Genomic DNA, 22,721 nt, shown 5'->3' on the forward strand with positions numbered 1-22,721 from the left:
GCAGCGGCCTCTGAATCGAGCTATTCGCATGATTGTCCTACAACGTCTTTCGGTGCGAATGCTATACGAACAACTTCAGCAACGTAATGAGCAGATGCCACGTGTACAGAGCTACGAGCGTCCAACAGCAAGAAGTACTGTCAAGCGATGACTGACGATATACGACTCAACGAGCATGAGGCCAAGACAATATCTGCTGAGCAATACTTCCTCATACAGCTTGCCCAGGCGGACAGTCGCTAAGCTAAGCGAGAATACGAGAGCATCGGTCCAAATGGGCACACGGGGGCCTGTTTAGGGTTGAGGCTGAAGTCAACCGGGTCGAGAGCACAACTATGGTGGAAGACGACGAACAATATTTGCTCAAGTCTACAGAGATATCCTTGACACAGCCAACTGTTATTTCAGCCAAGCATGTACGTCGATTACGGTGCGTCCGCCTGCATAGAGAGGGACAACGAGCCTGTAACCACTAGAAAAGTATACAAACAACCCAGGATTGACGATGAAGAGCGTCTCCATTTAATTCTCCGAGGATTTGATAGTACGATCGCCACTCATACACAACCATTGACAAAATGCCTCGACTCAAAGTCACCATTCTTATACAAGGCCGCCCTGCGAAGCGTCTCTACGTCGAGCACATCTGGAGAGTTCCTCTAATCGGAATCGGAGGTCCTCTCGACCTGTACATCACCGACAACAACGGGCATGTCATAGATGAGAAAGGGCGACTCGGCATCAACACTACAAATGATACAGAAGTAGACATCCGTATCCTCGGCCAGAACTCCATCGCTCGCATCCTCCGTGGTGGAGCCGCACTTACAGTATGGCCGATATGGACCGACAAACGAGTCGAGAACGGCACCACCATCAACATCGACACTGGCGACGAGCACGTTGCACATTTCCGTATCCTAGAGATGGCCATGGACAGCTACGAGAACGTGCATCGACACTTCGAGCCTATCTCGCTTGCCGAGTTCCCATTTGGTCGACAGACCACCCTCGAAGCCACAAAGGACCAGCAGAAACGCATCGAAATCGTCTATCCAGACAACCTGCCACAACCCACACCCTTTGTGGAGCCCAAGTCCGTCACAACCACCTTCCCGCTCATCCACCTCAAGGACAAGTCTCAAGCCACAGATCCCCAGATGTTCGACCGCCTCTTCGGCATCAACGGTCGCAGACCCGACATCATCCCCGCAGAGCTCGCGCACGCCCTCCATTTCTCCACTCTTGATGCTCCTGTCCGCGGCCAGATCGAAAAGAAATACGTCGAGTTCCTGCTGTCAGATCTCCTCCGCGGCGACGATGCGTCCCACCGTATCGACAAACGCACCACACCCATGGTCGCCTATCTCGAAGCACTAGATCACTTCTCGACTCGGGCCTCCGCATTCGTCAGCTACGAAGATGCCACATCGACCGGCTTCGACGATGCCCTCTCGAGGAGATTCATTGAGGCCGAAACGGAGGAGCAAACAACAGACGAGCCATATTGGTATTCGAAACATACTTGCGTTGCCAGAACAGGAAACGGAAAAGTGATGCCGCGCAAACCCACTTTTACCGGCCTCAATTCTGAGGGAGCGGTATACGGCGCTATCTTTCTGGACTTCGCGAATCGATTTGGAATGAAGGAGGCAGTGAAGTCATATTATGGGAGTAAGGCTTTGACATTCACGGAGTTTTATGAGTGGGTGTGTAAGGAGTGGCCTGGACGGAGGAAGGCTATGGATGAGATCAGGAAGAACTGGGACTTGTGGGAAAGGCGAGCCGGAATCATGTTCAGGCGAATGCTTGCAGTGTACGAGTGTGATTGACAAAAAGTATGTATCTCTGTGGTCGAGCCTTCGAGACCGTTAGTTATACCTAATGCACGTGGTGCCCACCTTGACTCAAGTCAGCCTCGTGACCCTGCTACTTCAACAACAACAAGCAGAAAGTTCGTTTTGGCGAAACATGTTGGCTGATCTTCGATTAAAGCTGGCTCATGCTCCTAAGGACTCTTGGGCTCGTAGACCATCTGTGCTCGATACTCAATCCGTCTAGATGCGAGCCAAGCACTCCAGTCTTGGATAGGGCGGCCAGCCAAATCAGCTTCGGCCCACTCCTCCTCTTCGAACAGACGAGCTAGGTTCTTTTCGCCGTCTGTGACTTCGAGTGGGTCGTAAGCGTCAGCTCGAGCGGTGGTTCTGTGGTCTTGATTAGCATTACTGATGTCGTATACGGGAGAGTGGAGGTGAACTCACCTTGATGCTTTCTTTGCCTTCGCTGTAGAGTCCAACTCCACTGTGACGGTTTCTAGGATACCAAGCTGCTTGAGCTCGGAAACAGTGGGGGGTCCTCTTGCAATGCTGGTAGTGTTATTTCCTCCTGGCTCTAGGGTATTGAGCAAGAACATCTCTGGCGACAATATCCAATCCGTATCCTTATCTCTTTCGATCTCCGCGGTGACTTCCCAAGTTCTGAGGTTGGTATGATACTCCGTCGCATGGTACATAGCCTTGTGACCATGTTTTGGACAGAGAGGATCAGTGCCGAGGCCATCGTAATATATGTGTTCATCTTCGTCCCTTGGTATCTGACATTGAAAGCAGCTCGATGTTTGGTCCATACTTGACGCTTCGTGCCATTGATCAGGAGCTCCGATGGCTTTTTCCAACGGTCTGACAGCGCAGCATGATAGAAGCTGGAGTTCTTCTTAAGCACAGCACTGTGTACCGAGAAGACGCTATTACTCGTTGTACCAATTCGTATGATAACATCTCCATCCTCGTAGACCAACTCATCTGAGATGTTGTATGTGTTGTAAGAGCTCATTTTGCTGGATGCCCAGATAATCGATGGTGCAGAAGACATTTGCAGTGGTAAATGTCAGCAATAGCGAAGAAGCACTTACGTAGGCGCCAGCGGCGCGTTTCCACGAGTGTGATTATGCGTTCGTCGCTAGCAGAGAGACCCTGCTGCACTCTGCGTGATATTCGAGAGGTGATATACCTATACATGACTGCGAGCAACGCCGTTACTACCCCACATATTTCACCCTCAACAAACAGCAATGGCACTGTCCGCAACTTGAAGGGCGTAGAATGCGCTGCAGCGCTACCGGCTTGAAACTGGATATAATCGGCGAGCCCGTAAGGAGCTTCGACAGGCAGACAAAGATCCAGCAAAAGAGGAATGAAGGTACTGCAGACGTATCCCAATAGACAGTTTTCAGAGTCGATGTCGACTTCATCTTGACTTCCCGATCGCGTAATACCTGCCCAATATCGTAATTGAAGATAATTTCTCCAATTACCTGTTCTAGTAGTTCGTACAACGTAGTCGATATCGTCTCGACTTAGTCGAGACGATCTTGACTGTGCTGTCTTACCCTTACGGGCTAAGCGTATAAGCTGCTATTGGTGTATAAACATCCCGAGCATAGAGCGTCTGGCATACCATCCTCATCAGGCATTGCTTACTAAAAGCACGAATTACTACATGAGGTAATTGAGATGAAGTCGAGAAAAGAGTCAAGAAGTAAGTCAATATTCTCTGAAAACTGTCTAATCAGTTGCTCGTTGACAACCGAAGTCAGCCTCGCAGATGCTTGCTGCATGCGGTCCAGCAAGCAGAGTCCTGATTAGCAATCAGATGGCAGAACGACTCACATGCCACTGTTTTCTTCTCATCGCGAGCTGAAGCGGATCTGCTACAGGACTTGCGTGGAGATCGATTGATGGAACATCGCATGCTGAAGTCAAGGCTTCAATGACGAATTTGAGTATCATTAGGTAATCAACGTAAGAAAACTGGAAGAGGCTTCAATAAACATGGCGCCAAAGCTGCGTACTCAATGTGTAGATCTGGACGCATCGCCATCCCAACTCAGTTACAGAAAAAGGAAGCAGAGGGTAGAAAAAGAAAGACGATGAGGAAGATGAAACAAAATTGCCAGACCGGCTTAAAGTAATTCCGAGACGCTGATTTGTACCCCTTTGTGTCAACTGCAGTTACCACGGCCCCATGAACTACTGGGTAAGGATATCATCGTCAGAAATCTTGTGAAAATGCGTTACTCACGTTTCGATGTTATGGCTCACCGCATGGGAGAAAATGTTCTGTGGTGCTCTTGCCCATGACTCTGCTTCAGCCCTTCATCACAACCCAATATTGAACGGACTGATTTTGTCCAACCACGACAAGTGCGCGTTCTATTGTATTTCAATCCCCAAGCCCTTCCTCCGGACAACCACTGTCCCTCAACGCACTCACATTACCAAGAGCTCATCACAAAATCGGTCTTCGTAAGATCGAAAAAGCCGTGCGGCAACTTTTGAGGAATGATTAGCACCCGCTCATTGATCTTCAAGCGAAGGCAGGTGTCATTCGGTGTGAACGTCAAGTCCTACACAAGCAGTCAGTCTTTGAATTACTCATCGTACAACGCCAGGTATCGTACCTCCAGCCAGACTTGACATTCGCATCCTATCGCGCTGACGTGAGCGAGGAATCGACAGTCAATAACAACTCCTGATGCCATCGCCTCGGCCATGAACGTTGCCAGCTTATTTCTGCTGTACACATTCCCTTGCTCATCAGTGCGTACAAAGTAGGCGAGCTGCCAACCCATCGCATCCTGTGCAATGTTCCAGTCGAAATAGTCTTCCCGGATGTCGTCGTGCACGTTATACTCCATGGACAGCGCCGATGTGTTCATATAGTGACCTTGGCACCCATCAGCTAGCGCGAAGTCCTCGATCTCGGGAGCCGCGTTTTCGTGCCGATCTGCCCAAGGCCATATTTCTGCTTCCTCATCCATTCTGAGCTCTGGTAAGTATGGTGGCTCCAACGAGTCACTCTGGTCATTAAGACGGATCTCTTTTACCGTAGAGAATAGTGATCTGATCTCGTCGAAGGGTGGTAATGTTGACTCGTCGACTGCGTTCTCGATATATTTGAATTCGTTTTCGAGCCCGAAGCGAATCGCTATACTTTTGACTGAGGACAGCTCAGTTGCAGTAAGTGATGATTTGAGGGTTTTCATGTCGCCGTATCTCACTAGAGCCAAGGTAGCACTTCTAAGCAGGGCACTGACGGCTTGCTCCTTGTCAATGAATCGTCTCGAGACGCTCAGGACTGGTGCGACGATGTTGTAGCCTATCGACTGATTTTCCTGGGATGATATTTCTGGCTTGTAGACCACAGTCACACCAGTAAAAACGTGCTCCATTATGTTGTCCTTGATTTCTGCTGGCAAGTCGAACCAGGTGTCGGGGTCAAAAGTTGACTTCGGTAGAGTTAGATCTTCTGGTGCCCGAGGAAGGCGAGCAGTGTCGGTAGGACGAGATGAGGAGGAATTGACCGATCCTGAGCAGGATGTCGGAGACAAGGATATGGAGGACGACAGTCCGTCGGCGTCAGAGGGAGATAGGTAAGACATGATGCTGACCACTGAAAGAAATGATCGTGTTCAACCCGAAGCAATGGTCCACTGGTATATTGCGAGTATTTATTGCTTGTAGCGATAGTTAGCATGTAAGGCTGAAAGAAGTTGGACCGCGACATGCAGGAATTCGAGATTCGAAACCAGCACCTACAACTTCATAGTGATAACGTCCAGATGATCCCGTCCCGCTCACCAATGGCGCGCTGCGAATACCATCGCTTGATCATGTACAATCAATGTCTCTGCAACATCTGGTAGGTCCACATAGTGATATGATATAATAGGCAGTGTCTTTCGTATGGACACTGTCGCTGGCATCCTGCTTTAGCCACCTACATGTAACAAAACACTTTCGTACCCCGGGCCTAGTAACTTACACTCGACTCACCAACGAAGCATTCTTGCACTTCATCAAGCAAGAACGGAGGAGGCAATGTCCATCACGTGGGAAGACACAATGTTTTGTGGTGCAGAAGGTGACAAACATTGTGCTATACGATTGCCGCAGATGTCGGTCAAGCAGACGGTAGTTCGACAAGCGGAGCAAGTGGCAAGCGAGGCTCTGGTTGCTCACAGCCCATCTTCTGGCACTCTGATGGCAAAGTTGGCTGTTGACGAACCGCGAGCGGAGACTATGGCAGGGTCCAATTTTGTACTTCGTGATCATCAGTCATCCTGACAACTACAACCAGGATGGGGTTAGGACACAGATACGGTAATAGCAGAGATTAATGTCGCGTAGAACGTTTGCATACTGGAAAGCATGCCCGAGAGATGCTCAAACAATAATGTACCAAGGAGGAAACAAAGGCCGCGAGGAGGAAAAGCAAGAAGAATTTGCCGGCGCAAAGATTTTCCGAACCGATTGGTTCGCCAAGACCGCCACTTGCCTCCCCCTATCGACGGGTACACAGATCTCATCCTGCTACTTAACCTACGCTGTCAGTCGACTGCAAGAACGCAATCCGTCTGTCGGGAATATGAGGCGAACACCCACATCGCACGCTTCATAAAAACTTCAAGCCAGTCGTCAAGTTCCTGCTTGGCTGCTGTAACCATGGAACCCTGAACATGGCGCTACAACACCTTGATGCGTCGCTTCCAGTACTCGTTCCCGATCACAGACCAACCGCGATAGTATCAGTCTTCGCTTGATCAGTCCCACCGACTACCATCGTACTCCGTCCTCGAACCATCGAAGAAGCCCTCTGGTAAGTCCTGGGGAAAGACGACCTCATGTTCACCCACTTGTAGTCGAATGCAGTTGTCCTTCGGGTCGAATGTGGCGTCCTATGGGACGAGGTTAGCTGGAAGCTCGGTGTGGCACGGGTGGTGGTGTGCAGACTCACATCAAACCGTATGGCGCACGGACATCCGAATGACCAGACCCTTAGACTCCAGGAACATATCACCTCAATTCCAGCGGCTACCGCGCTTGCCACGAAATCTCCCAGATCGCTCCTGACCATTCGATCAGGTTTGCTCACGACTGAGCAGCCAAACTTCAACAGAACGAGGTCGCTTCTCTGGCGCGCATCGAGATCGTTGAAAGCATCGGTGATGCTACAGCGTCCGGCGAGGCGGCCGTCATGTTGAGCACTGGCAGAAGTAAGCCGCTCATCGCAGTCCCAATCCCGACGGAGTAGAGTCATGTCCTTTGCATCTGGGTTTTGGAAGCTCCAAGTCCAGAGAAGCGAGTCAGGCTCGGTGTCAATCTCAAGATCGTCCGAAGCGTAGTAGAAATCAAGGCTGATGGAGCTCAACCTTGGAAAGCGCATCCCAAGCTCGCCGAAAACCAGGATGTTAGGCGTGATGATTGAGAAACAGTGTGGATCGCTAAGCGTGCAATGCAGCTTCTGTACAAGCTGTCTTTGGGACTCGATGATATCTTCTCCCACTCTTGACAAGTCCCTACACTGCTCGAATGCCAGAGTCGCGCTCCTGAGCATAGCGTTGATCACTTGACGCTTGTCGACAAAATGCTTGGATACACTGAGTATAGATTGAACAGCCTGGTGTATCCCTCGGCTAGTCCACACATCTCTTCTCTTGACAACGACCTGATCTAGGAACACATATTCAAGGATGCTGTCTTTGATTTCTGCGGCAAGAGTGAACCAGGTATCAGGGTTGAAGGTAGGCGACGAGTCTTCGTGATCTTGGCTGCGGTGTGATAAAGTGATGTCGTGCTCTGGAGAATCAGACGAGGTGTCCTTGGAGACGGTAGACAGTGCCATGCGATCGTTGGAAAGGTTGGTATCAGACATCATCGTAGATAACTTGAGGAATGGTAATACTATGTCAATTTCAAGATAGCAAGATCGAGACTCAAGATGACGGTCGTTGAGGAAGAACACGAAAGGAAATTACCTCGAGGCACAAGTGACCAGGAATTCGATTTTCACTACCGTCACGCCTTCACTTCGCCAATCTCGAGTCAAGCCGTCTTCACTCTTCACCTCTCTGAAGCTGGACATGTTCCGTTTTGCGTGGTCGAAGCCAATCCAGGCGCTCGGAACCACATAGAGATTTGACGTCCTGGAGACCGCCACCCTCAACACTTGGAAGTAAGTTTGAGATCCAGCCTAAAGCCAGCGATAATCGTTCCACGTCTTCTGCGCAACAACCATGGGATACCGTTGCCCTTCTCATGCTAAAGTTGCAGTCGTGTCTGCCCCACATGGCACATTCATCCCGGGTCATAGTTAATCATATTCCATGTCGAGTGGCCCGTGTTTCCAGAATCGCACGTCTTATCACTGTGGTCTAAGACTGGATGTTAAGATGAGGAGACGAAGCTTGCTGACAGTGCAACCTCATTGAATTGCCTGTCCATCCGTCGTCCTTCATCCAGAACCATACCATTCGTCGAGCTCTGTCACTGCAGGATCAAGAAAGGCACTCGTGAATTTCTGAGGTATAACAATCTCCCTCCCATCCAGCTGTACTCGCAAGGTCAGATCTTTCGCGTTGAAAAAAACACTCTATCGAACTCAATTAGCCGTCCGTCATCATTATGAGCATCAAGCTGCCATACCTCGCCTATGAACCAGCAGTTGTAGCATTCAGATTCCACGTATAGCCTCATGGAGTACAATACTTCAACCCCGGCAGACTTGGCGTGGACCAGAAGATTGCCCAAAGCGTTTCTTCGCCAACCCATAGGGACCTCATACGTTATAGGTCGTACCAAAAGTGCGCACACCATAGACGAAGTTCTATCCAGCTCAATGCAGCCTGATTGGAAGTCCTCTTCTAGACTGCAGAGAGGTAGGAGTGACTCCGGCAAGCTTGGACGAGCGCAACAGTTTGTGATGGCTGGATCATCAAATTCCCTCCGAGCGTGAGCGTGAAATTCGTGACCAAGCAACTGCTGCCACAGACGCGAACGTCGATTAACAAATAGTTCAGGCCGACCGTAATACTCATCTGTCAGATCCACCTCGACACGTTGCACCCCAGGAAACAGAGTTTTGATGTTCCCAAACTTGATGCGTTCGGGTGCTATGTACTCGCTCATGTGCTGATCAGGTTTGACATAGATGGGCTTGACACTCCGTACCAGCGACCGTTGTATAGTGTTCGTGGACAGCGCGATGTCCTCAAGATCTTCATCGAATGCGAGAGCTATCGTGGCTACCCTGAGCATCGTATCGACGACCTGACGCTTCCTGACAAAGTGCTTCGACACTACGAGGACCGAAAACAGGTTGGACTCGGTCTGGTGGCGTGCTCCAGGACCCTTGTGAGCAATCCTTTCGCCGTGGAAGAGGCACTCTAGTATGTTGTCCCTGATCTCCATAGGCATATCGAACCACGTCTTCGTGGAGGTTATGACGGACATCGTGAGTTTGTGCGTGCCAACAATCGGCTCGGTCGTCGCTGATGTCGGGATTGACTTGATCGAGGTCTCTTCGAATGTCTTGATGTGTGACGGCTGAAGGATGTGTATAGTAATTTTGTATGGCCGCAGTGTGAGGACGTGGACAGTAGCGATGATAGTAGTCGTGTGGGTGAAGGACGAGCGGTGAGTGTGAGGTAGTCGTAAAGTAGTGAAGAAAATTCGTCAATGTCACGGTATCGCAGGCAGGTGCGATTTAGGAATTTGAACAAACTGTGCCGCTCTTGCCTCAAAGTGATCTATGCTGCTCGCCACCTTTCGCCGTTATCTGTCACTGTGAAGTCACTTTGCATTGTACCTCACTTCAGCTTGCGCACGTCCTACGGAATACCGACACTAAGCTTTGCAGTCGGCAGATCACATCGGCGATCCGAAGGAAACAACTCGCCGCAGTTGTCAACGATGTGCTTGAACTCAGCAGTCGTCTGCTGGCCCCGAAAGTTCACTTTCGGGGTGGATTGGACCTTCTTGCTGCATAATTTCGATTCTGGCCCAACCATTTTCCCTTGACATATTCGCTTGTATTGATGTGACACCGATGATAAGATATCAGCATCCTGGAGGACTTGAATACCTGAAATTGGATTTTTGCCGCCTCACCTCGTTCAACTCATCTACTTACTCTCCAACTTCAACCTCTCCATATCCTTCAGCGCAGCCTCCAATCTCGCCACCTCACCCTCAGCATCCTTCATCTTCTCAGCCTCCTTGTCTTTCGTGTCCTGACTAGCCTTGACAAACCCAGGACCCGCCATGATATCTTGACTCTTCTTGATCCTCGCTTGTGCACCGTCCAAATTCTTGTTGATCTTGCCCACCTCGGTGTCGAAGTTGATGCGTCCTGCAACCTTGAGGTAGACAGCTACATCTGCGTTAATGGATTGCACGGCGCAGCCGGCTGGTGCTGCTGAGCCGGACTTGGTTGCTTGGACGTCAATGGAGCCGCAATATTTGCCGCCAAGCGATCTGAGAGATGTTGTTTCGGAGGAGAGCGAGTTTTGTGCTTTGTCGGAGTAACTCTGAACGATGACGTCGCCCGGCTCCTTGAACTCGTATTGTGCGAGTATCGAGCGGATACCCTTAGCGACATCCATGATAAGTTCGTACTGTTCGGCCTCGGCGGATGCACTCAGCTGCTGTTGGTGTTGAGGATATGAGGCGACGATGATAGCTTCGGTCTTGTCGCCTTCTCTTCTCGGCAACTTCTGCCAGAGGTGTTCTGTAAGGAATGGCATCAATGGATGTAGCAGTAGGAGACCGCCTTCAAGGGCAGTGTACAATGTCTGCTTCGCTGATTCTCTGATCGTGTTATCAGCATCTTCAGCCAACAAGTACTTCGAGTTCTCAATGAAGGTGTCGCAGAGAGACGTGAACCAGTATTGGTACAGTGTGTGAGCTGAGATGGAAAACTCCCGGTTCTCAATGGCATGGTTGACCTCCTTTGCAGCTTCATTGAATCTGTGAAGGATCCATTTCTCTGCAAGGGTTTGCGGCTTGCTGTCCAGAGATGAAGCTGCTGGCTTGAAGCCCTCTCCTAGCCTTCCCAGCACGAAGTTTGTGGCTTGATAGATCTTGTTGCAGAATCGTCGCTTGGCCTCAATTTCTCTGATATCAAAGGCAATGTCGCCACCTCCGGTTGTGTAGTTGACCAATGTGAATCTTAGAGCATCTGCTCCACACTCTTCAATGCCCTTGGGGAATGCTTTCTTTTGATATTGCTTGGCTCGCTCGACCTCCGCTGGTGGCAGGTTACCAGTGAGCAGAGTCGCGTTCAACCCCTCTAATGTAATGCCCCGAATGATATCCAGAGGGTCGACGACATTCCCCAGGGACTTCGACATCTTGCGGCCCTCTGAGTCTCGGATCAGAGAATGACAGTAGACCTCTGTGAACGGCACTTTGCCTGTCATCTTCAACCCAAGCATGACCATTCGTGCCACCCAGAAGAAAAGGATATCCCAACCAGTTTCGAGCATCGAAGTCGGATACAGCTCTCTCATCTCTTGTGTCTCGCCTGGCCAGCCAAGTGTCGAGAAAGGCCATAGACCAGATGAGAACCAGGTATCCAGCACATCCTCATCCTGTCTCAGCGTGAACTTTTTGCCAGGGTATTTTTCTGCTGCCTTCTTATGAGCCTCCTCTTCTGTCTCACCGCAAACCCAGCTGCTGTCTTTCGACTCATCCACAGTCTCACCCTCGACCTCGACAACGTAGGCCGGACATCTGTGACCCCACCACAGTTGTCGCGACAGACACCAGTCTGTGATGCCATTCATCCATTGATTAAACCTTCTCGACTCAGTTTCAGGTCTAATCTTAATCTGTCCGCTTGTTACAGCATCATCCGCAGCTTGAGCCAAGTCTTTCATGCGCATCCACCATTGTGGTTTCAGCACCGGCTCCACAACATCACCACTTCTCGAGCATATCGGTATGGTCATGGCATTGTCTTCTTGCTTGCTGTACAGATTGAGCTGCTTCAGCCCTTCGATGACACCGTATCGGACGTCGAATCTCTTCTGACCGGCGAAGGGCCCGCCATTTTCATTGATCATGCCATCGTCGGTGAAGATATTGATGAATTCCAGGTTGTGTCGCTTCCCCTTGGCAAAATCGTTTGCGTCGTGAGCAGGAGTAATCTTGACAGCGCCGGTACCAAAGTCCATTTCGACTTCCTCGTCAGCGATAATGAGCACTTTCCGACCTGGCACGAACGGGTGCACAGCTAGCTTGCCCACAAGATCTTTGTATCGTTCGTCCTTTGGATGTACAGCCACAGCGGTATCGCCGAGCATGGTTTCGGGTCGTGTCGTGGCGACCTCAATAAATTGATAGCCCTGGTACTTGTTCTCATGTGCTGCTTTATCCGTCTCCGAGTCTTTGCTGATGGGATATTTGAAGTACGTGAGAAGACCGAACTCAATCAGCTTATCGTAGGTCGGCACCTTCAGCTTTTGTCGTCCTGGAAGTTCCTTGTTGTCCACTTCCAGGTTCGAGAGTGATGTGCTCAGGGCAGAACTCCAATTGACCAATCTGTTATCTCTGTAGATGATGCCCTCGTCGAACAATTGCACGAAGGTCTTCTTAACAGCTGCTGCTCGGGTGTCGTCCATAGTAAAAGCCTCTCTTGACCAGTCCATAGAGCCACCCATTCTCTTCAGCTGATTGGTGATGTTGGCATGGTATTTGTCTTTCCACTTCCAAATTTGCTTGAGTAATGCTTCTCTGCCTATGTCGTGTCGTGTTTTACCTTCCTCTTTCATGAGCATCTTCTCGACAACAGCCTGCGTGGCAATACCGGCATGGTCTGTGCCTGGTACGTAGAGCGTAGTTTTTCCTCGCATCCGGGCATGTCTAATCATGGTATCTTGTAACGCGTTGGTAAGGGCGTGGCCCATATGTAAAGAGCCTGTGACATTCGGGGGAGGTATTGGTATGACGAACTTGCCCTCAGGCTTGACCTTGCCATCTTTGGTGAATTGAGGTTTGAAATAGCCTCGACTCTCCCACCAGTCATACCGTCCTTCTTCGATCTTCTGAGGTTCGTAGGCATCAACATTCGAGGTCTTTTTCGGTTTCTCCTTCGGCTTCGCGGCCGCAGCAGGCGCTGCTGATTGCTGCTTTGCTTTCTTCTCATTGAACTTGGCGAGCTTCTCAGCTTTCTTTCGTTCTTTTTCGACTACAAAAGGCGCGTCAGAGGTGGTCTTTCAAAAAGAAGAGAATGATGTGGTCATGTATAGATTGGAGTCTACGAGATTGACTATCCAATATGCAACCGAATTTCGAGATCAGGTATCTCCCTGGTTGTCAGACGTACTTTCTTTGGCGGTCTTCTCTTTGCCAGCTTCGCCCATTACGGTCTGGCCGGCCTCATTGTGCTGCTTGTCCTCGCCGCCAGCATTCTGACCGATAGGGTCGTCCTTCGTCGAGTTTTGCACAGCAGCATTTAGTGAGCCACCAACGGGCGGTGGTGGTCCAGAGGGACTGCCTGTTGGTTCAGCAGCTATACGATATTAGTCTCTATACAGTAAGAGATGTTCGAAGCATACTTACTTGGATTGTGGGAAGCAGCATTCAACGCCATTGTGCTTGAGTATTTTGGTATACTTCGAGACAATGTTCTGTTGAATGCGCTTCTTGGAAAGAATAAATAACGAACGAGGGGAGTCATGCATGTGCCATCGACTCACGATTGCGGTGACTCTTGCTGGAGAACACACTGCCAAAACATCGAGAAACAAGGCTGCGGGGAAGTACCATCGCAAGGCTCCGCTTATCTTATCGCAATGGCGCGCTCCGATAAGGGGTCCCAAGCGGACATGGGGGTTTCGTACGTGCATTTCTCGTTGACTCATCGTTGATCATATCAACTTATGGCATATTGTTGGGTGAAGACGTCTCGCATGAAAGGTAAGAGTAGAAATTTTGGGCTGCATCTATCATTATGTCCGAGCTGCGTCATACCAATCGTGAGCATCGTTCTGGCCAAATACTTCATCTTATCATCGTAGGTCGTGTCCACTCTCTCAATCTTAGAGCCATTTCGTCCGGCGCAAGACCATCTCTCTCGGAACGTCGAGTAGCTTGGGTAAGCACTCAAGTTCTTTCTCCTGGCCGGACAGACGACATTCAACCGCCTGACCATGCGTCTCTCGACGTCTTTATCCGCCTATATCAGCTGAACGGGTGCTTGCCTGCTTCGTTTTCGAGCATAACAAGTTGAAAATCAGTTGAGCTACCTCCAGGCACTGTGTGGCGCACTTCAGCCGCTATGATTCTGTTGTGCTGCATTGTTGCGTACTGGGGCGAAATATGGGTGTGCCATCGCTTCTTGAGCGGTAAGTCGTTCCTAGGAGTACGATGTCAGTATGAGAGCGTAAAGCTTGTGCTGACTCTTCTTACCTGGTGGTCATAGCGCAATAGCTTGTCTAGGAAGTCGATTGCCTCTGCGCTGACGAATCGTTGATTCTCAGAGTTCACGAAGCTCTGCCAGCTCTTCTTCGGAAACCTGCTAAGAATGTCGTCGTATTGCTGGTCGAGTTCAATGTCGTACTTGTCGAGGTACTCGAACAAGTCATCGGTGCCAAGCACTTTTGCGATCTTGACCAGTTGGTCTGAGTTGCTGTTTCCGTGGAAAAATGGCTCTTTCCTGAAAATCATTGAAGCGAACATGGCTCCCAACGACCACATGTCGAGCGAGTAGTCGTACTCCTGGAAGTCTACCAGCAGTTCTGGGCCTTTGAAGTATCTAGAAGCCACTCGCACGTTGTATTCTGTGCCCGCGTGATAGAACTCTGCCAGACCCCAATCAATCAAGCGTAGCTGGTGAGTGTTAGTCAGGCTCACATGCATAATCTCGTCTTCCTTGCTTACCTTCCGCTTTTCATGATCGATCATAACGTTATGAGGTTTGACATCTCGGTGCATGATGCCTTTGCTGTGACAGTAGTCCAGAGCCTTCAGCAACTCGAATATGTAGAAGCGCACGTCGTAGTCGACAAAACGGGGGTACAGTGTCCGAAAGTCGGTATTGTTGACATTTTCGAATATCAGGCTCGGTGTTTTGCTCTGACTGTCTCGTACTACGTCGAGCAGCGCGACAATGTTTGGACCGCCTGACAGGTTCTGTAGAATTTTGATTTCTCGTTTTATCTTCTTCTTCTTGACCGGCTTGAGAACTTTGATGACACATTTTTGGTAATTGGCGACATTGATGCCTTCGAACACTTCACTGTACTTTCCGCGACCTACACTGTCAGTAGGTCACCAGCAATTCTGGGTGTGGTAACATACCAATCTTCCGCACAATTTCGTAGTTCTCTAGTACGCCCCAGGATATCACAACAGAGTCATAGTCCCAGTATGACCTGGGCATCTGGGCGTTGACATCAGCGTAGACGCGCGCCATGGTTGCGGAGGTGGGGACCACTCATACGATGTACGACCAAGATGAGAGCGCTGTGGGATGCTGTTGGGAGGGGCACAAGGGCCCTGTAGTATGTACGATGCTTCGGGAACGAGCGGAAAAGTTGGTATATACAGCAAAGATACTAGCTGACTCAGTATGGTGTCGCAGTCGCAAACTTGATTTCTGGAGTATTGATGTGGTGCTTGTGCCTGCACTTCGGCCGCGCAGTTCGAAGATCAACAGAGCACAATTCGGCGGCCTGGTGGCCTGATCACGCTAGTGGCAGATCTTCGGATACATTTTCCGGACTGTGAAGTTCTGGAAGTCGCGACTCTGAACGTGCACCTCGAAGCAAGCAAGAGCGAAGCAGTATATTATCTCGGCAGGAGCACATCAGCTGTCCTTCCGGATACCTGATGACCACCATGCAACGCTCGATACCGCCAACGATCGTCCACAGCTTTGCTTCAAACTATGCCTTTTCATGATCTCCATGTCGCATACACCAACAATGATGCCGAACTCCAAAACACCCTAGACTTTCTGGCAGAACTCGAGTACACAGTGGTAGCTCTAGCAGTTAACATAGCCTCAAAGCTGCCAGCCCAGCTCCCACTCATAAACCTCGAGCGGGTCCGCATCCCGCCACAGTTGAAGGTCCACAAGCGGCTGACCCTGACCATATCAGACAATGCCCAGAACCACCGCATCAATACCCTGACGAGCACATACGACTTCGTGGCTCTTCGCCCAACGAACGACAAAGCATTCCAGCTATGTTGTTCCTCACTTGAATGCGATATCATCTCGCTTGATTTCACACAACGCATACCCTTCCCGATTAAATTCAAGACTGTTGCTTCGGCATTGCAACGTGGGGTACGCTTTGAGATCTGCTACTCCCTGGGCATTACCGGTGGAAATGACGCAAGAAGGAATCTGATCAGTGGTGCAGGAAGTCTGATACGAGCTACAAGAGGCCGAGGCATCATACTGAGCAGTGAGGCGAGGAATGCCCTAGGTGTGAGGGGACCTTGGGATGTGATTAACCTGGCGCAGATCTGGGGTCTGAGTCAAGAGCGTGGGAAGGAAGCTATTTGTGAAGAAGCAGGAAGGGTTGTGCGGCTAGCAGGGATCAAGAGGTCAAGCTTTCGAGGTGTTGTTGACATTATCGAGGATGGGTCAAAAGAGGTAGCAGTGGAGCCAGCAACAACTGTCATGGATGAAACGTCAAGCTATCAAGTCGCGGAAGTTGAGCAGCCTGCAGCCGCCAACTCGCCTCTTCCATTGCCACAAGTTACCGTTGTGCTGAACAAGAAGGCCAACCCGGAGAAAGCCAAACGCAAAGCATCTTTGTTATCTCTCAACGAGCAGTCTGATGATGCACCTACCAACTATAAAACTCAGAAGCAGCCCGTAAAGGACGACGTCAAGCCTATATCTCGACGAGAACAGAAACGCCAAGCAAAGAAGGCAAAGCTGGATCGAGCGGCAGGCTTGAGCGAAGACCGCCCGGAGCCGACCAGCGTACAAGCGAAGCCCAAAACGAGTAACTTTCCTATTCAGCACGAATCTGTAGCTACAAAGAAGAAAGGCTGAAAGAATGAAGACTATCTACCTACCAAACGATACATACCTTCCTCAATCCACCGCCAAGAACTAGCTATGTACAGCCCACCACCGTAGCACACATGGACTTGCATCCTCCGAATGAGCAAAAAAGAAGTGTGCATTGCTGCCGCTGCTTGTTCGTGTGGTCCGCAACTACCAAGCACCGAAAGAAGACCACTGCACTTTATCAAAACATAGTCCCGCCTAAGTTACAATAACCCCACCTACGCCGCACTCGGCACAGCACTCGCAACAGGCACACTACTCCGCCCCGCCATAACCTCCCCACTAGTCGTAAATGTCGCGCCCGCCACACTCCCCACTCCCACACCTGCAGCCCCAGTCACAGCCCCAGTCGCAGCCGGCGCAACAGCAGAAGCCGTCACAGTCGCCGCACCCCCAGTCGCACCCATACTCCCAGCGCCCGAAGCAAATACACCCGGCATCGCATTCGGATCAGCGCCAAGTGCGCTCGCTACCGCGACGGGGAGGCTGGTCAAACCAGGCTTGATATCCGCAGCTTGTGTGACGAATTTGCGGACTGTGGCGGCGTTGTCTGTTGCTGCTGGTGATGGTGCTGCGATGACACTTGTTGAGACTGCGTTTGGGGGGTTGGCGCCGGCGTTACCGGCTCCGGCTGGAGGAGGTGGAGATGGGGGTTGTGCGCAGGGGGCTGTGACGGTTACCTGGCTCACGTATTAGTGGGGTTTTTGAGCATTGAGCAAGGAGTGGTGGGGGAAGGGGGAGGAAGGAGGAGAGAGTAGAGAAGAGGAGGACATACAGTCATCACAGTCAATGGCTGACCCGTAGCAGCAGCGGCAATCTGAGTCGTTATTGTCTCTGTCATGGTTACGGTTTGGATTTGTCCTTGGCCTTCGGCTTGGGCTGCGGCGTTGTCGTCTTTGTTTTGGTCGCGGTTGCCTTGTGCTTCGGCGTTATCATTGCCGTTGCCGTCACGGTTGCCTTGGCGGTCGTTGTTGTTCTCGCCGTTCTGGTTGTTGCCCTGATTTTGGCCTTCTCCTTGATTTTGGCTTTGAGCATTGCCACGTCCTTCACCTTCGCGTTGGCCCCGACCATTAGCCTGTATCTGGCCGTTCTGCTGGTCATTCTCGTCGCTATTTTGGTGTCGGTTCTGAGCGTTCCCTTCGCCCTGCTGTGCGTTGGCTTGAGCATTTTCTTGGGCATCACCGCGCCCGTCGCCATCTCCCCGGTTACCGAAGGCTTCGATGCCATTGTTGCCTTGTCCTTGACCGTCTCTGCCGCCGGGGCGTGCGATCGCCTGCGCCAGGCAGGCTGTGAGAAGAAGAAGTGTTGATGATCTTAGGAAATGCATGCTGATAATGAGTAGTAATCGATACTGTTGAAATAGAAAGAATGAATGCAATGGTTTGCGAGGACTAGCTCAGCGGAGGATGAGAGAGGGACATGCAAGCAAAAGATGGTTTGGTAGAGATGCGAAAGGAGCGAGAAGAAGCACAATGTCAAAGCACTTGGGGTGAAGAAGGACAGAGCAGGAGGGGGGGCAGTGCTCGGATGTTCATGGTTCCTAGCTCACCATTGTTGCTGGGTGTAGATGGTGGCTGAAGGAAGAGTGTCAGATGTGGCCGTCTCTGACTACAGTTGTTGCGAGTTTCGACCATTTGGGACGGCAAGATACCTCTGAAGCGTATTAAGGCAGGCAGCAGAGGTACCGGAAGTGTGGCCAGCGTTTCGCGCGCTGATTGTGAGGCCAAACGCGTCTGAGGTCGTTATGAAACACGTGGTGTCGCGGGTTGAACGCCGGTGAGGAATCGTTCAAGCGCCGACAATTCGCCTCCAAGATGAGTACGTATTGTTCCTAGAACCTGATTTCTTCCACAGTTCGTAGTTGTATCTGTAGAAATTCAGTACCGTTGACTAAGTAACATGCCGACATGCATCCGAAGCGGAAGGGGTACTAGGAGGACAACAGCGCGGATTTGAGTTGATCCGGCCGTGCGGCTTGGCAGAGAAGACTTCACCTCGAGCTCGATTCTCTCTTCATCTATCAGTGCCCATCCTGAGAATTGATATCCTGTAATCGCGAGCTGTCATGCTCTTCCTTCAAGCTGCGCTCGAACTTTTGAATGATTGCGGTCGCCTGTCTGTCAGGCACGCCACGGTGTTTTTCTTCGAGTTGATGGCAGCACTCGATACAATGTCAAGATGATGAGGACAGACGATAGCTTGAATCCCTGGTACAGTCGAGAGCAAGCACCGTCCGTCTACCGCCCTTCCACCGCCCTTCTGGTACAAGGCTGGAATCTCGACTATATTATGCAACAATGACCCGAAAGCTGGTAGAAGGTGGAAATCATAATGCTGCCTTCTGGCAGGCACGGCCCGCCGACTGCAAGTCGTAACAGCCTTCAGCAAAGCTAGGATTCGGATGGACCTGAGCTCTGCTCGTTTGCTTCAAGCAATCTTGTCTCGCCGCTGCGATTGCTCGGATCGCTTTGTGGGTAAGCAAGAACTTCTGTCTGCTGACTTGTGACAGCGACAATAGCCCGTTGCCCCCTATCAAACGGGTTCCTTTTCTGTTGCAGATTGGTGTATCAGAGCACAGGCAGCAATGTCTGATAGCCTTTGCTACGCTCATGGTGAACGCCGGTGCCATATTTCATACAGCTCAACGAAGCACTTTGTCCGAGCATTTATGTAACAGAGTGGTGGGTAGGTCAGTCGTCAAACTCAACACGGTCGTTTGGACGGTTCTCTCTGTTTTGGGCTCTTTCCAATTGCCGCGTGGTAGCATATCTGCCGATTGGGTGTTTGTGGTATTCTTCTATAAGAGCATTTCCCTTCCCAGCTTGATTTTCACTTCCTTCCTTCCGCACCCCTCAGCACTAGCACTCTCTATCACTATATACATCAAAACTTTTTCGAAATGCATCCTTCCCACGCTTGGCAGCACGTGCTTGCGCACAAAGGACTGCGTCTCAAAGTTGTCGACGCAAAGTTCCTGTCTACGAGATCCATGGACGCACCCTTCCGCACCACGGTCGCTACACAGAATTACACCCACCACACCGCGCCACCATGGCAGTCTGGCAGGACTTTCCAGCGGAGGTCCGCCTACAGATCCTTGGGAAATATCTACAAGCTGCTACGGCACAGATGCAGGAGGGGCGCTCGACTAATGTGACTACCGTACCATCTCTGGAGATCGAATCAGTGTTCGACCTAGTCCCGAAGCTTGCGCACCGCACGATACTCAAATTCGGCACGATCGTCACTCAGTCTCCGTACGAGATCCATACCATTTACCTTCGACTCTGGCCGGCATGGCATAGATGGCATAGATGGCATTGATGGCATAGATGGCATAGACAGAACATGCAAATGGCATCCGCATGGTATATTATGGCTCAGCGGCATAATCGAAGAAGGTTTTGGCAAGTCTCGAGCTCACCGTGTTAGATCTTCCAGATCACTGTGTCCGCCCGTCAGCATCACATTGTTTGTTGTCTAATCAGTGTGTTAGTTTCTACGGCTCAATGTGTCAGCCTTAGAAATCAATATGTTGGTTGGAATGAAGTAGAGATGATCTTGATCAAACACGGTTGGATTGGGCAGACACGTTCAACCAAAAACAGCGGATGAGAGGAAATAGATTGCAGTATGAGGCTGAAGAAAAGTGTTATTGCACAAACAGCGAACAAGATCAGCAATTGTTATCTGTGTGCTTGCTCAGGTTTTCCGTGCTGCTCCATGTATCTCACAGGCATCGAAACCGGTCAACGAACTTTACCGTGCATGGGGCATGAATGCGGGCTAAGAAGACATACATAGCAGTATGGATGGATGATTCCTCCAATTTCCTCATGGTGAACGATGCTTCTCATTACACGATGCTATGCTCTGTGGCGTCTCCGATGCTGTTGACGTACGGGCATGGCAGATACCGAGCTCGTAATGCTGAGGTCTGTTTCTTCAATGGCAACTTACCTTTCAGGACCTAGATATTTATTCTGACAGCGACCAAGTCGGCTTTCCTACTGTAGCACACTTCTAGCTACACAACCCTACTCTGCCGCCTGACAACAATCACGAGGTGACTCAAGCTTCTGATCTCAGCTCATTACTTCCGCGAACGATATCGTGAATCGTAAAGGACAGGGTTAAGTGTTATATTCGTGGTGTGAGTGCATTGGTCTGATAATGTTGTATAGTAGATTCTGCTTACGTTGTCGATTCGCGAGGTAAATCCAAGTAGAAATGAAGTTGGTAGGATATGCTAGAGCAGTACATCAGTGTCAATCCTTCTGAAGCAAAGCGAACCATGAGCCGATGAACATTCATCCCTCGCCAGATAGCGAATGGCAGCCGCACCCTTGTCTTTCTCTTGCCTCTGCCGCTCGGTCACCCGAACGGTCCGTGGAGTCTGCGTGCCTAATCTCCATGCTCGCAGATGAGCCGGCGTCATGCTAGAGCTCCTTCGTGTGTAAGCCTTGCCTGGTTCTTCTGATTATCTACCGCTAGCACACAGCTTTGCAAGCGACCCCATTAGTATCACATATTGTCAGCCATAAATTCCCGCCGCCATTCCGCCGCTTCGTAATCCCTCCATTGTTTCACAGCCGTCTCATCTACTGCCATGTCCCCTTCGAAGACTTGTGGCACAGCCACATCAACCCCACGCAGCCGAAACCTCACACACATATCTCTCGTGCTGAACGTAGCATCACGAATAAGCCATGTAGTACCCCATCTCTTTGGCTCAAAGGATGAGACCCAGAAGTTCATTAACAGAGTCACTTCTATACCTTCCAATGCTGCAGCAGCGAGAATCTGCACTTTCCAAGGATCTGGTCTCGGAGGGCAACGGTCATCCGCTCTGGGCTTGCAGCCGAGAGAGTAGGCGACCATGCTTTGAGCGATCTCTTTCGGTACCGAGTTGTCTTCGAGGTCAGCGGCGATGTCGTACTTTAATTGGTCTTGACCTAGTGACGGAATCGGGTTCGTATCACCTGGGCAGGTGTCGTTGCCGTTGACAAGGGCGAACAACTCGGACTGGTGAGTTACATGGAATCGCGAATGTAAGCCATGGAACGTGCGAGGATCGCCGGCTCTGATGAAGTGGAGCGATTGTAGCCGTGGAAACCTTGTTTTCAGGTCTGCTAAGGATAATCTGAGGCAGGAACTCGAAGGTCGGATGTCGAGCGGCAGGCACAAAGAGCGCAACGTCCTTGACTGATAGCCTGTCAATGACGCTCGCATTGGACCAATGTGTCTCGTAGCGTACAAGATTACTTGTGCATTCTCGAACATGCTGATGAGGACCTCCTCGCGAGACACGAACGATTTAGAGACTGCGAGGAGGGCGAAGACGTCGTTGGTCAACGACTTGCTTCGTTTGCGGCCAAAGCGTATCCTCAGGCCTCGGAAGTGGTACTTCAGAACCTGAAGCCGTAGCTCAAGCGGGAGGTCTGACCACATAACTGAGATAGTCTTGGTATGGTTGGAGGAGATGTATCGGGCTGTTGTGGAGGGTGAGAGAGTGAGAGAACCTGATAGGAATAGATTATTCTTTGGACTTAATGTGATGTCTTGCTGGGTGGACAAAGGCAAGTAGTGCAAGCGTATGAGCCACCATCTTTGGACGAACGGCCTTTGTGTTGGCGCAAATGCAGTAGCTGAGGAGTGACGCGATATGCTGACAAGAGTTGCAAAGCAATCTGCTCACGTCACGTAAAGCACTTGAGGAAGGGTGCAACTGGACTTGTCGTGCACAACGTCTCGACTTCCTGGGCCAGCCTCACTTTCAGCCCCAGATGGACAGAGGTATCACGGATACCAGCACATCTACTCTCCTCGATGTGCAACTATACTTCACT

The 22,721-nt window shown here is 50.6% G+C and overlaps 10 protein-coding genes across 10 annotated transcripts; 2 read left to right on the forward strand and 8 right to left on the reverse strand.

Moving 5' to 3' along the window:
* Window positions 1-578: 578 nt before the first annotated feature.
* Window positions 579-1,832, forward strand: PMZ80_007082 (uncharacterized protein; the record flags this gene model as incomplete). The annotated part of the gene is made up of 1 exon (XM_064875490.1): window positions 579-1,832. The coding sequence occupies one exon, from the start codon at window positions 579-581 to the stop codon at window positions 1,830-1,832; it is 1,254 nt and encodes a 417-aa protein (XP_064728755.1).
* Window positions 1,833-2,008: 176 nt separating this feature from the next.
* PMZ80_007083 (uncharacterized protein) lies at window positions 2,009-2,832 on the reverse strand (the record flags this gene model as incomplete). Its single annotated transcript, XM_064875491.1, has 3 exons — window positions 2,009-2,204; window positions 2,262-2,593; window positions 2,629-2,832. The coding sequence occupies 3 exons, from the start codon at window positions 2,830-2,832 to the stop codon at window positions 2,009-2,011; spliced, it is 732 nt and encodes a 243-aa protein (XP_064728756.1).
* Window positions 2,833-4,429: 1,597 nt separating this feature from the next.
* Window positions 4,430-5,845, reverse strand: PMZ80_007084 (uncharacterized protein; the record flags this gene model as incomplete). The annotated part of the gene is made up of 2 exons (XM_064875492.1): window positions 4,430-5,367; window positions 5,839-5,845. The coding sequence occupies 2 exons, from the start codon at window positions 5,843-5,845 to the stop codon at window positions 4,430-4,432; spliced, it is 945 nt and encodes a 314-aa protein (XP_064728757.1).
* Window positions 5,846-6,601: 756 nt separating this feature from the next.
* Window positions 6,602-7,713, reverse strand: PMZ80_007085 (uncharacterized protein; the record flags this gene model as incomplete). The annotated part of the gene is made up of 2 exons (XM_064875493.1): window positions 6,602-6,736; window positions 6,796-7,713. 2 exons carry the CDS (start codon window positions 7,711-7,713, stop codon window positions 6,602-6,604), a joined length of 1,053 nt encoding a protein of 350 aa, XP_064728758.1.
* Window positions 7,714-8,292: 579 nt separating this feature from the next.
* Window positions 8,293-9,290, reverse strand: PMZ80_007086 (uncharacterized protein; the record flags this gene model as incomplete). Its single annotated transcript, XM_064875494.1, has 2 exons — window positions 8,293-8,430; window positions 8,484-9,290. The coding sequence occupies 2 exons, from the start codon at window positions 9,288-9,290 to the stop codon at window positions 8,293-8,295; spliced, it is 945 nt and encodes a 314-aa protein (XP_064728759.1).
* A 671-nt stretch (window positions 9,291-9,961) lies between these two features.
* PMZ80_007087 (uncharacterized protein) lies at window positions 9,962-13,431 on the reverse strand (the record flags this gene model as incomplete). The annotated part of the gene is made up of 3 exons (XM_064875495.1): window positions 9,962-13,026; window positions 13,165-13,350; window positions 13,401-13,431. The coding sequence occupies 3 exons, from the start codon at window positions 13,429-13,431 to the stop codon at window positions 9,962-9,964; spliced, it is 3,282 nt and encodes a 1,093-aa protein (XP_064728760.1).
* A 678-nt stretch (window positions 13,432-14,109) lies between these two features.
* On the reverse strand, window positions 14,110-15,255 carry CKA2_1 (Casein kinase II subunit alpha'; the record flags this gene model as incomplete). Its single annotated transcript, XM_064875496.1, has 4 exons — window positions 14,110-14,196; window positions 14,250-14,669; window positions 14,721-15,094; window positions 15,141-15,255. 4 exons carry the CDS (start codon window positions 15,253-15,255, stop codon window positions 14,110-14,112), a joined length of 996 nt encoding a protein of 331 aa, XP_064728761.1.
* Window positions 15,256-15,729: 474 nt separating this feature from the next.
* Window positions 15,730-16,854, forward strand: RPP1 (RNA-binding RNA processing protein rpp1; the record flags this gene model as incomplete). Its single annotated transcript, XM_064875497.1, has 1 exon — window positions 15,730-16,854. One exon carries the CDS (start codon window positions 15,730-15,732, stop codon window positions 16,852-16,854), a length of 1,125 nt encoding a protein of 374 aa, XP_064728762.1.
* Window positions 16,855-17,090: 236 nt separating this feature from the next.
* On the reverse strand, window positions 17,091-18,199 carry PMZ80_007090 (uncharacterized protein; the record flags this gene model as incomplete). Its single annotated transcript, XM_064875498.1, has 2 exons — window positions 17,091-17,552; window positions 17,648-18,199. 2 exons carry the CDS (start codon window positions 18,197-18,199, stop codon window positions 17,091-17,093), a joined length of 1,014 nt encoding a protein of 337 aa, XP_064728763.1.
* Window positions 18,200-21,396: 3,197 nt separating this feature from the next.
* PMZ80_007091 (uncharacterized protein) lies at window positions 21,397-22,323 on the reverse strand (the record flags this gene model as incomplete). The annotated part of the gene is made up of 1 exon (XM_064875499.1): window positions 21,397-22,323. The coding sequence occupies one exon, from the start codon at window positions 22,321-22,323 to the stop codon at window positions 21,397-21,399; it is 927 nt and encodes a 308-aa protein (XP_064728764.1).
* Window positions 22,324-22,721: the final 398 nt, after the last annotated feature.

The sequence above is a fragment of the Knufia obscura genome (assembly GCF_036327395.1).
Source record: "Knufia obscura strain CCFEE 5817 isolate CBS 148926 chromosome Unknown scaffold_8, whole genome shotgun sequence".
NCBI classification, from domain to species: domain Eukaryota; kingdom Fungi; phylum Ascomycota; class Eurotiomycetes; order Chaetothyriales; family Trichomeriaceae; genus Knufia; species Knufia obscura.